This window comes from Cryptotermes secundus, unplaced genomic scaffold (assembly GCF_002891405.2).
Source record: "Cryptotermes secundus unplaced genomic scaffold, Csec_1.0 scaffold274, whole genome shotgun sequence".
NCBI classification, from domain to species: Eukaryota; Metazoa; Arthropoda; class Insecta; order Blattodea; family Kalotermitidae; genus Cryptotermes; species Cryptotermes secundus.
In genome coordinates, this window is record NW_019735463.1 from 376,170 (window position 1) to 389,629 (window position 13,460).

At 40.4% G+C, this 13,460-nt stretch overlaps 1 protein-coding gene across 1 annotated transcript in view; it reads right to left on the reverse strand.

Annotated features, from left to right (window-relative positions):
• LOC111869301 (NACHT domain- and WD repeat-containing protein 1) overlaps positions 1–13,460 on the reverse strand; it is a 275,140-nt gene that overhangs the window by 72,513 nt on the left and 189,167 nt on the right. Inside the window, exons 5-6 of the mRNA XM_023860707.2 lie at positions 3,266–3,429; positions 1,649–1,809 (exon numbers count right to left, since the gene is read on the reverse strand). Coding sequence (XP_023716475.1) covers positions 1,649–1,809; positions 3,266–3,429 — 325 coding nt within the window. The remainder of the gene's footprint in view (positions 1–1,648; positions 1,810–3,265; positions 3,430–13,460) is intronic.

A 13,460-nucleotide genomic window follows, 5' to 3' on the forward strand; every position in this document is an offset into this window, starting at 1 on the left:
ACAGGCCTTGCGAGTCCTTCCGTCTGTAAAAATGATAAATGAAACTGAGAAATCAGCCCTATGCTCCAGAGTGGGAGCGAAGAGGAACAAGAAGGAGACCTACCGACCTAACTGACGTGGTAGAAATTTCGTTGATTTGACAAATGTATTCGCAATGCAGAACTTCGATATTTTTATAAAATTATTATGAATGAAATAGCTTACCTACAAGACTGGGTGTTCAAAATGCAGGCTCACAATATTCGAATTGTTAATCAACACTAGTTAGGCAAGTTATTTTTGTCGGACATACTTAACACTAGACTAATTGCGAGGCTGGCTGGCTGAACTTACTTCTCTTTCCTTATAAATAGAAGTTCCCATCGCGAGACAAGCACCGCAAAATACAGGGTGTTTCACGACTTTAGGGTATAACTGCAGGAGGTGATTTCCTGGGTCTTTGTGATCAAAAAAGTTCATATAAACATGTGTCCGATTTTGGACGGTTACGGAGTTATGACCTTTTTAAACTCAGAATAGAAGGTAACGATTACTGACAATAAACGGAACAAAATAATAAACCAGCATAATACATGATACATTTAAAGTATGAATGTAAAGTTAACTTCGTGAAATTACCTTTAATTTGAATTTATTGGTGCTTAAAGCTGATTTTCGAAAATGCCACCGCCGGCCGCAACACAGGCTGCCGCTCGGTTGTGAACCGCGTCGGACATACCAACCCACCACGCCTTAGGTACCTCTCAAGTGTCGAGATAACGAGAACGCTCTGTCTGTAGCTGGCGAAAAATAGCGACCCGCCAGATGACAGACGCGGTTCACACGAGGGCGTGTACGGGAATGAAAAAACGGCCATAACTCCGTAACGGTCCAAAATCGGAAACATATTTATATGAACTTTTTTGATCACAAAGACCTAGGAAATCACCTCCTGCAGTTATGCCCTAAAGTCGTGAAACACCCTGTATATACAACAGCCTCGGCCACAATGAGTGCTAAGCATTCAGCAATACTTCTCTAGTATTCTGAATTGACACTTCAGTTTAAATCACCAATACCTTTGATAAGTCTACTTTCTAATGGCGACCTTCTGTATGAAGTAATATTTATTTTAAATTTCAATTTACAGCATTCACTAACGCCAATATTGCGGGATTTTCTTGAAAAGTCGATAGTTTGTCAATTGGAGAAATTCCTAGCTGTATGGAGCTCTAAGTTTCATTATTATTTTCGTAAAAGCCGAGTGACGGATCCTAACATGAGCCCCGTACATACCATTCAGCATTTTCACATATTATTTTTTCTGAGTGCAAATTTCTTGTGGCCTACTATCCTACCATCAACGCCTACTTTTCCAAACTAGTCATTTTACTTGCGGCATCCAGACTAATATTTTGTGTGTATTCTCATATGTACGTGTGCTGTACGTCCAGCATATTTCATTCTTGCTTTAACTGCGCCAACAGTGTTTGAAAAGGATACATTTCAAACTCTTCTCCGGCCTCGCGTTTTCCTTCTTTTATAGATCCAAATACTCTCCTCAGCGCCCCAGTTCTCAAACATCCACATTTTTTGGTTCTCCCTTCGAAGAGGAAATCAAGTTTCACACTCATGCAAAACAGGAGGATGCATTGTGAGAGCTGCTTACCGAGGGCATGGTTGAACTGCCTCTCCACTGCGGAATAAGTAAAATGACGAAACTTAGTAGGAACTGCACGTGTCTCGCCGGCTGAGAGCTTTCTTGAGGCTTCTTGGATCACCTCTTGTAGTTCCTGACACTGGGTTCTCCATTCCTCTGTCTGCACGTCACTGGAATAAACATTAAAAACAAAATATTCACGTCTACAAATTCTGGCGTTCAAGATGTGAATCTGTATGCATGAATTCATAATGAGAATGAGCCAGATCCTAGCTTTAAGAAAGATATAATTTTCTTGGAACTCGTTCTACAAGAGAAAATTAGGCAAATGAAAGTTAATATTCCATGAAATTAGAGAAACAGCTAGAGATAGATTGGCTTGGGTAATACAATAAACTGTGAAGCCTACAAATAGAACTCTAGAGCAAAAGAAACGTTCATTTGCAAATTCTCTCTGATGCCAAGGATAGAATTCATAAGAAGGCAGAACTACTCCTAGTAAACAGATATCGTTGAAGAAAAGAGATGATACATACTAAGGAAAACAATCCGCATGCATAATTAATTTTTCTATTTATGTAACTTCATTCCACATTGTGCTGTTTGCAATTTATTTGAGATGGAACAGGAATATACAAACGGGATAGCACTGTGCCCAATATTTGGCAACATATGCGCATATTACATCAAGACACAACTGGATGAAGGTATGTAAGGAAACATGAATAATGCGAGAAGACTATAACGTGTATTTCCCAATAGCATTGTAGAGTACGTCTATAGATGAATATTAATTGAACGATTAGTATATCAATTAATTATATTGCAATTATTTTTATAGAAGTCATCTCTTAAATACACGTATAAGCTTAATCGAAACGGAAATATGAGTTCCATGCACTTTGGGATTTCGTTATAAGTATGCTTTACCATAGACATGCATTGGTTGACGTATATGAATTATGTAATGAGTGGCAAATGAACAGTGCCCAATTAGAACAAGCAGTTTTGAGGAAAAAGGCCAAATAAGTAACTTGAAAGAAAGGATGAAGGAATATATTCTTAATACAGGCCATAACTCATGAATTTAGCGATTATTTAAATACAGTACGACCGCTTCTGTGCTCTAGTGGTCAGAGTTGCTGCCTACAGATCCAGAGGTCCCGGGTTCGATTCCGGCACTACCAGATTTTCTGAGAAGTAGTGGGTCTGGAACGGAGTCCACTCAGCATCGTGAGGATAACTGGGGAACTATTTCAAGGAAATAGAAGCTCCGGTCTAGAAGACCGAGATTAACGGCCGTGGGGATCCGTTGCGCTGACCATTTAACACTCTTTATCAGCAAAAGTTAGCAGTAACTTCGCTGACAACCGGCGGTCGCTCGGCCGGTATAGTTCGCCTGCCATGGAGGTTGTTTTGTAAATACAGTACGCAAGAAAAGGTGGAGAACAAAGACGGCAAATGGATGTTTTTGGGAGGACAGGAATTACAGGACATGTGCGTCAGCCTTGTGACTTCTTTTTGGTGGAGAGAATTTGTTACCCAAATCGACAGAAAAAATATACGCTAATTAAACTGTGGTATATGGAGGAAGTAGTGTCATGTATATGATAGGAATTACATTACCTTGGCTGTCGCAAAACGTAGTTGGTATCATCCCGACTGTACCACGCATCTAGCAAATCAGCTTTCAGACCGAGGTCACGTGCTGTTGAGTAGATAGCTTCGTACTGTTCCAGCTCTAATTCCTCCGGTAGAGGGCAGGGTAGGTACTTGTTCCCAACTAAACACTAGAATGATAAAAAAAAGAGAGAGATTACGAAAAAAGCATTACTAATAAAATTACACTGTTGTAATTACATTAAAATCTTCCTAAAAATAATCTTGGAATAGCGTGTATATCGAGGACAAGCAGATCTATTGCATTTGTACAAATGGTACTAGAAGTGTTTCAGACGTGCCTAATCCGAGGATCAATAACAGAACAAAGGCATATAAGGGCCAACGCAATGTGTAAGAATACGGAGAACGTGTATTCTCCATCCGATTTCTACTTTCGCCTTGTAACAACGCTCTGACTACACGCTACGCGGAAGCGTCGGAGAAGTTGCCGCCCCAGCACGGCGGAAAATTTATGCACAGTTCAGTGATGCCCTGATGTACGGCCAGGAACTGGAGACTAGAGACTAGAGCTGCTTCTACCTTCCAGCTCAGGGTTGTGTAATTCAAACCCCTTAGGAACTGCACCCTGCCTTAGCTATGAAAACTTTCCTTTTAAATAGCCGGTAGGGTAGGAGAGCTGCAACAATCAGATCTGAGAAACACAAATACACGAATACAAATTGGGCCCGTATGTTCAAAAATATTTGAATTAAATGTTTCTAAGAGGTCGACGGTGCTTAAAAGTCAGCAGGTAAATGTTTCTTAAATTGCATAAATGCTACTTTTGATTTTAGTTAAATATTAATTTTATATTTTTCTAAATTACTTATTGGGTGATGTGTGAAACAAACTAAACGATTACATCGAATGTTCTGTAAGTATTTTCTGTAAAAATTTATTTTTGACAATATTCGTCACCTCTCTTTTAAGAGGAAGAAAGTCTAACATACTTGCAGAACGGACGGATATTACTGCCGGTCACATGTGGCCCGCGTAGCATCAGTTGCACAGCCACGGTCTAGTCCAGTGTTTCTTAACCGCCGGGCCGCATTACGGTAGCGGGCACTGACATCAATTATACCGGACCCTAGACTTAGAAAAAAAATTACTGGGCCACGGTCTCGCAAATGTTGAGAACCACTGGTCTAGTTTATTTAGTAATGATAGAGATGCACATAAATGCTGAATAGAAAAGATTAGAATGGAGATAGTCACGGCAATCATTTGTCTGAGAAAAGAAAAGAGAAAACCTCAGTAACCTCTCCGACGTTAGATTTGGGTGCCTCACGAATACAGGTCTACAGTGTTGCCTCTGCTCTGTGGCCTTTCACTTCAGTTAGTTACTGGAGCCTGTCACAGCAAGTGTTGCCGATGACAGAGTCGTAATAATAAGAAAACTTTAAGAGAAGCAAGTCAGAACTATGAAGAAAGCAGTCTTCTGGGATTTGGCACCGTGTATATGTGGTGTTAACCGACGTTTCGGAGGAAAGTATCGCCTCCATTTTCAGGGTAGAAGAAAAAATATAAGAAATCTGCAAGCGAAGAGACCGTGAGAACCGGTAAAAGCAGACAGTCTCCGAAACGTCGGTTAACATCACATATACACGGTGCCAAATCCCAGAAGACTGCTTTCTTCATAGTCACCGCCGTGAAAGCCTCAAATCTTACAAGCCAGAACTACTTTAGAAAAATAACAACTTCACAGATTGGTGATATTTTCATATCACTTCGGTCCAAAAGGAAAACCTACTGTTTTAATTCCTAACTTCCGTCATATACTGGCTTATGTCGGTTCAGGAAGTAACAGTGACTGCCGAAAGGAATGCAGGAAAGAATCAGAGTATTAAAGTAATGTTCTTTTGCTGGACCTGCGGCCATGTTGTAAGCTTGAGTTGCTACCAGACTAACATCTTTCATTAGCTTCGTTGTGCAGTGTTGTGAGGCGCTGTGGGAGGCTGGGATACAGGAGCCGTCTGGCTATCGCTTGTTCCTGCAGAGATAACCACATCATCCTCTGCGGGCCGTATCCATTATCCGGCAGTGTTCGGCTCTCTACTCATTACCAGTAAAGACCAAACTAATAAACTTTCTGGGGCGTATCTCATCCCGACACACGGCAAATCCTGACCAGTGAAAGGTTTGTCGGGACTGCATCGGCAGCCTGCACTTCCACGCTTCTGGGGAAAGAGAGAGGAAGAGAGACTGGAAAAAAGAGAGGAAAAATAAAGAAAGTAAAGGAGGGAAAGAAAACTTGCGGGATTTAAGAAAACAGAAGACGGAAAGGAAATAAAATGGAAAACGAGATGGAGAGAGACAGTAGAAAGAAATGAAGAACGAAAGAAAGGAAGGAAAAGGAAAGAAAGAAGAAGCAACAAGTTCCGAGTATAACTCATAAAACCTTTTCTAGTGCACAGATTTCTAGTTCTACACAACTATTATTTTTATTATTGTTATTATGTAAGTTAATTTTCATAAAGAAATTAATAATTATATGTAGATTTTCATCAAGTTAAATTTGTCTGATATTACCTCAAAATTCGCACCGTCATGTCGCCATATTTGTAAGTGCTTACGTACAAACAATGATGTATATGTGATAAGTAGTTACGTTTATGATCTATTTACATACCAGAAGTCACACGCCAGGCTCCAACTGTTAATTATTTTCCCCAACAAAATCTAAAGAGAAAATTATTTTATCGTACTGTTATTTTACATTTTATGTAAGACTGTCTAGATAAAATCCGCACATTTCTCTACGATCTATTGCCGAACTTCTTCTCATCTCAGTGTAATTATTAAGCTGTTGGCGCTCCCACCGCACAAGTTCACTGTCCGCCGTGTTATTATGAGGAATTATATGAAATTAAAATCTATGACGGAGTTGACTCCAATGGCATGACGTCCAAACCAAATTTCTCACAAATCTGCCAGCTGATAAGAAAGTTTAAATTAGGGGACACACATAGAGAGCATGATGATTTCACAAGCGTATTTCTATCCTGAGAGAAGGAAGGTAGGCTGGAAAAGAAGAGGGAAAAATTTAAGGAGAAAAAACGAAAAAAGAAGGGCTACATATCGCACTGCACGCTGACAGCTCCCGTAATGTGAAGTGGTTCCAGGTGACTGGGTGTCCATCGTAAACGTATCCGTTCAGATTTCATGGATCACTTCAGATCACTTGACTATACCTTCTCATGCATAGGAATTATACAGAGAAAATATTCTTCTGCGTTTGGTACAGTCTTGTTTTATACCTGCGAATGATTCTCAGTGGAAGCGAGCTCATAGAGGGAAGGTAATTACCGTCCATCCGTCCGCATGTTTCATCTCCGAAATTAGTATAGGAATATCGATTCAATGTGGTTGGTATTGTTGGGGAAACTTAATTTTAGCTGGTATCCGTAAATTACTGCCAATAATTTACAATGAAATTTGTAATAGTTACTAAATTTGTATATGCAAGAGGAACGAAGAAGACAATATTTTATTCAGAATCTAAAGATTTGTACATTGATTTTACTCTTGTTCAGTATTATACCGAGCTAAATGCTGTGCAGCTACATATTCTGGCGTAACGAGCATTCAGGATTACAGAGTCTTCGGTTACTTGCAAACTATAAGGGTCATATAATGTAGAAGGCATTATTAAAGCAAAGGTATCCCTGTAACAGGCCGTGAAGACCTGTAGGGTTGTGAGAGGTTGAGGCTCTCACATTTTCTAGACTATCGGCTCGCAGATGGCGGTAAGGAAGATTCCTGGCACTTATTTCTCTTAGAGGGTGAGTCGACCCCAGGGCCATATTGCGGGTGGAAGTATTAGGTAAATAAAAAATACTCATCGGGACTCGAACCCGTGACCTTGCCGCTTGTAGCATAGTGTCTTAACCAACTACGCTACCGCGTACCCCAGAAGGTATTAGCAAGATCATGAATGGCGGATAATAAACAATTTGTAGAAGGCGGTTGTGGCTTATTTTCAGGCATTATCCTACAATTCGACACCACACAAAGTGCTTAGTCAGGATGAACGGTGACACAGCCAACATACGAAACAGGTTATCTCCCGTTATTGCTGCATATTCAGCTCGGTGGCAGTGAAGTTGAGAGCAAGGTCAGATTAATCTTTCGCTGCAGTACTATATTACTCCTAATATGCAGTTTCCGAACTCTGGAGGTACGCAAATTATGTACGGGAGATCAAAGGACACGCATATATTTAACCGCACGTCAGAGAAAAAGGGACCTGAGGGTTGGGTTTAGACAAGTCCTTCAATTAGGAATCTTTTATGTATGATATAGAGCGGCAGTGCCCTAAGCGAACTCTTTTAACATTATTAGTTTAATATTTACTGTATTCTGGAGCGCTGTAATATGACATCGGGAGCAGACGCTCTGGAGGATGTGAAAGGGAAGGATTAAGGGAACAGCGTAAAGAACTACTGATGCTTACAGTCCACATCAAGAAGAATTCCCAGCATTTTATGGAACCCGAAGGATCATTACCGTGTTCACAACGGCTCTCCACTGGTCCAAATCCTGAGCCATCTCAATCCAATCCATACCATCCCTTCCTATCTCTCTAAGATCCGTTTTAATATTGTCCACCCACCTACGCCTTGGTCTTCCCAGTGGTCTCTTTCCTTCTGCCTTTCCCACCAATATCCTATATGCATTTCTCGTCTCCACCATTCGTGCTACATGCCCTGTCCATCTCATCCTCCTTGACTTGATCATTCTAATTATACTTGGAGAAAAGTACAAGTTATGAAGCTCCTCATTATGCAGTTTTCTCCAACCTCCTGTCATTTCATCTCCCTTCGGTCCAAATATTCTCCTCAACCACCCTCAGTCTATGTTCCTCCCTTAATGTCAGAGACCAAGTTTCACACCCATACAGAACCACAGGCAAAAATATAGTTTACATTCCACGTCAGAATACAGAATACAATAGAGAAAATGAAACATATATCATTTAGAAATTTATATTTGAATAATATGTCTTCTAAAATGTATCTGTAGGATCGGGGAATTTAAAAAGAAAAAATCGCTTCCACGCGTTCTTAAATTTAAAACGAAAATTTTTATCGCTATGACTACCACTATCCGTTTTGTTTCGAGACTAGGATTAGCATTTGTCCCTCCAATAAATTTTAGGCCTGTTTTTATTTCTTCTTGCAGGTTCGCAGTCTAAAAAGGTACGTGATATTAGGCCCGGGTGCATTTTAAAATAAATTTATAATAATTAATTCTACGAACTCGAGCCGCTTCGACCGTATTTTTGATATAAAGCTTTTGTCTAATATCTTCATTGCATTGGTTATCATCTAACATATACGTCTAAATGAATGTACTATAACAGGCTAATACAATAAGAGTGCAAATGCGTGTTCCATTAAGCTCAGATGCTCTTAAAATACATTCCTTGCAGTTTGGGATAACTCATTAGTCGACTCTCCAGGAACAGAGTATGTAACCATAAAAGGTAAAAAGGTAAAGTTGTCCCTGTGATCAACGAATTAAGCACTACGCCATTAAGGCGTATGGGGGAGTGGATGTATAGATCCACATTTTCTTGACCTCGGTGCTAGCTGGAGGTGAGTGGTCAGCTTTACGCCCCGGCCGCTTTACCCCAAGGGAAAAAGTCCTCGGTAACCATTGGATAGGAGGTTGGGTGAACCCCAGAAGCGGTCTGGACGATTTGAAGAAGAGAAAATTCCTGATCCTACCGGGACTCGAATTCCGACCCCTCAGTCGTCCAGTCCGTAGCCAGTCGCTATACCGACTAAGCTACACCGGCTCCAAGAATAAGTAAGTATAATGTTGCAAACCTAGTAAAAGCACAGAAAACACCGTTACTGAGACACGTAACTTTTCCTTTTGCTTAGTTACATGATATGGTGCAACAAAAATAGTTACGAATACAATTTTGTTATCTGTATGAATTGTACATGCACAATTTTAGCAATACACCGAATTATTCCGGAATTATTTCAGAAATATTGTGAAATTATATGCGGTGTTCACTGCAAGATGAAACCGCATGTCAGGTTTTGGTACAGAACCCCAGATTGAAATTGAACTGAATTATATTGTCACGATTTTATTGGCATGACTAATAATAATGGTTTGGATTTGATGATTGAATTTATTGATCACTCCTTTACAACCACCTGTAATCACAGTCAATTAAAACAGTTCACAATAAATGACTGCCTAGGACTCGCTCCATTCAGCTTTCTCTCTCTATTCTGATCTGAACTACGACCGACTTCATTCTGATCTGAACGGTCTGATCTGGACTCTCTCCATTCTGCTCTCTCTATTCTGACCTGAACTACGACCGATTTGATTCTGATCTGGACTCGCTCCATTCTGATCTCAACTACCACCGACTTCATTCTGATCTGAACTTCCTGATCTGGAACCGCTCCGTACTGCTCTCTCTATTCTGATCTGAACTACTACCGTCTTCATTCTGATCTGAACGCTTTGATCTGGACTCGCTCCATTCTGCTCTCTCTCTTTATTCTCATCTGAACTACGACGGACTTCATTCTGATCTGGACTCACTCCATTCTGCTCTCTCGCTATTCTGATCTGAACTACGACCGATTTCATTCTGATCTGAAATTTCTGATCTGAATTCGCTCCATTCTGCTCTCTCTCTCTATTCTGATCTGAACTACTACCGTCTTCATTCCGATCTGAACGGCCTCTTGTATAGCGTATCGGTATCCAAGGAAATGTTTGTTGATCACTTACATCCAAGGAAATGCCTGTTGATCCCACAGCGACGTGTTGATTTACAAGAATCTATCTCCATGGAAACAAACATGCTTCATTTTCGTATCCCAGGAAACGTGTACCGCAGCGAGTTCATTTCCAAGAATCCATTTCTACTGAAACGTGTTTGTCGCTCGCTTCCTGGCCATGGGTCTACATGTCACAATATGAAGTCTATTCGAAAGTGAAATTTTTGGATGAACAGAAAGTTCCAATTTATTTACTTGGGGCCAGGAACGCTTAAATGGAAGGGTTAAAAGTATACGTGCATATATGAGCAGAGGGTTATATGCTTGTGTAACAGCATTTCAAACGTTCTTTCAGTTGAAACAGAAATTACAACCTACACGTGGACGATGATTTATGCTGAAAGACCGGATAATGGTCTGTGCCCCACTCCACGCCCACAGGCTAAAAGCATGATGTTGTATGCGGGCAGAAAGGATCAGCTCAAGCAGTCACTCCGGTATCTCGTATTCGGGACCTATTCGATTATAGGAGCTAACTTCACTCCTGGATAGTTTTACTCCCACAGGAATGAGATTCAGTTCCGATTGAAAGGAAAGCTGAGTGGGCTTCAAAATGGGCCACAATGTGATGTTGAAGAGAAACAACTCTTTCTCCGCCTGAAGCAGAATCTCACTCTGACTACTGATCGAGTTGTCCAATGTCTAAAATGGATTAGAATATTAAAATTCGTTTCAAAGTCGTGAAATCTGGGCCCGCCAAGTGACTGGTCACAGCTCCGATAACCGAGGTCCTTTCTTCAGTCAGGGACAGGGATTTTTCTTCATCACCAAGTCCAGGCCCTACCCAAAATTCATTATTATTGTTATTATTATTATTTCTATCATTATTATTAATTTTCCGTCATATTATGACACTTAGGCTTCTGATTTATATTTGTGGTTTTTTTATTTAATTATGCTTTGTTAATTGCATGGGTTGTAAGTGTAAAATAGGGGATGATTGTGTACGTTAAATTCAGATGTAAAAGGAAGAGTGAATAGCTCAGTTCCAGGCGTTTGAGTCCAGCACTGCAATAATGTGTATCGTTTATGTAATGAGTAGGCAGGAAACATAAGGTGGTCACAACGAAGAAATAAAAGAGAAAGAAAAGAGAGAAAGGAAAGGAAGTAGGAGAGATAAAAATATACGTTAATACTGTTTATATTAAAGCGAGTGTTATCGGCTAGAAAACATTCACTTCGTAGAAAACTGTCTTGTCTTCCTTCCTTGAGCCTGAAAACTGTAAATAGGCATAACTTGCGACTAGTATGAACGTGATGGGAGAATTCAGGACGGTGCAGGGAGCTGACTAGGAAACTGTTTACAGAAGTGTGAGAAGAGGCGTTACACTTAACAGCTGCATCTCCCGGGGACTCAGCCTCAACTAATGCGAGTCCCTCGAGTTTCCAGTATGTAAATGGAGGGACTGTCTCCCCTCCCTGCTCTACAAAAATGTAGTGCTGTCTACTGCTACAGTGAGAGGACGTAGAATTTGGGCAAAGCTAAGCTGGAACACGTTCACAGGTTCTCCTGGCTGCTTCATTTTTACATTTTCTTCATTCATTCCAATTATTCATCCTTAACATCCTCATGGACCGAAGGGAGATGAAGTGACAGGAGTTTGGAGAAAACTGCATAATGAGGAGTTTCATAACTTGTACTCTTCTCCAAATATAATTAGAATGATCAAGTCAAGGAGGATGAGGTGGGCAGGGCATGTAGCATCAGTGGGGAGGAATGAATATAGGATACTGGTGGGAAAGCCGTTAAGAAAGAGACCACGGGGAAGACCAAGGCTTGGGTGGGTGGACAATAATAAAATGGATCTTAGAGAGATAGAATGGGATTGGACTGCTCTGGCTTAAGTTAGGGACCAGTGGAGAGCTCTTGTGAACACGATAATGAACTTCCGGGTTCCATAAAATGCTGGGAAATTCTTGAGTAGCTGCAGAATTGGCGGCTCCTGCAGAAGGGCTCAGCTCCATGAGTAAGTAAGTAACATCCTCAGAAATTCATTCAATGACTTTCATATTTATTCAATTTCGGGGACAGAGCTTTTTTGTTCTTTTCTAATTTCTATTTACCAAACTACAATACGCCCCATACTGAGGAGTTCCATAACTTGTACTCTTTACTAAATACAGTTACAGGTGATTGAAAAATTACACTAATATTACTCTTCTACTTATGAATTCATTTGTCTCCTAGAAGCTTCAAATACAGTTGGGTTTCAGAAGTTGTGACGATGATATAAATACAATTATTGCATTTTTGGACTTTATTTATCGCCATGTTTTTTATTTAAAACGACTTCTCGGAGACTGGACTGTCTCCGTCCTCAGGTAAAAGCCTGCTCAGTTGGGCCCAATGGACAGAGCTATTTCCTCTCTCGGGGTCGGAGTCCAGTTTCCGAAACTTTTCTTTTAAATAATAAACCAAATGATGGATGCTCTCCAAAAATTCNGTCTCCTAGAAGCTTCAAATACAGTTGCGTTTCAGAAGTTGTGACGATGATATAAACACAATTATTATATTTTTGGACTTTATTTATCGCCATGTTTTTTATTTAAAACGACATCTCGGAGACTGGACTGTCTCCGTCCTCAGGTCTCCTACGCAGTTGGGCCCAATGGACAGAGCTAGCTCCTCTCTCGGGGTCGGAGTCCAGTTTCCGAAACTTTTCTTTTAAATAATAAATCAAATGATGGATGTTGTCCAAAAATTCAATCACTGTAAATCGAACCCGCTACACTTGGCTTGTAGAACTAAATCAGAGATACACGTATAAAGTAGCAAAATAAATGTTTACAAATTAAGTAAGAGACGAAGGAGGCAGGAAGAAACAAATATAAGATACAATTAAGATGGAAAGTGTTTAAGAATTGTGCTGAAAGAACTGGGAAATAAGCTGAAGAGGAAGATAATATTTAGCAAAAGTTAAATAACCATGTGAAAGGAATGAACGATAAAGCAATCGAAAGGAATACGAGAAAGTTGTAGAAAGCAATGGTACGAAGGAAATCGTGAAAGAAAAAACATGGTTGGAAGGAAAGAGAAAAACAAGAAGAAAGGAAGAAAGCAGTCTTCTGGGATTTGGCACCGTATATATGTGGTGCTAACCGACGTTTCGGAGGAAAGTATCGCCTCCGTCTTCAGGGTAAAAGAAAAAATATAAGAAATCCGCAAGCGAAGAGACCGTGAGAACCGGCAAAAGCAGACTGCTTTCTTCCTAGTCACCGCAGTGAAAGCCTCAAATCTTACAAGAAGAAAGGAAGACTGAACGAAAGAGCAAACAAGTCAGTGCGAACGAGGCCTGTACAGAAATCCCTCGGTAGCTGCTGGGTTGCTCAACGTCAGGACCTTA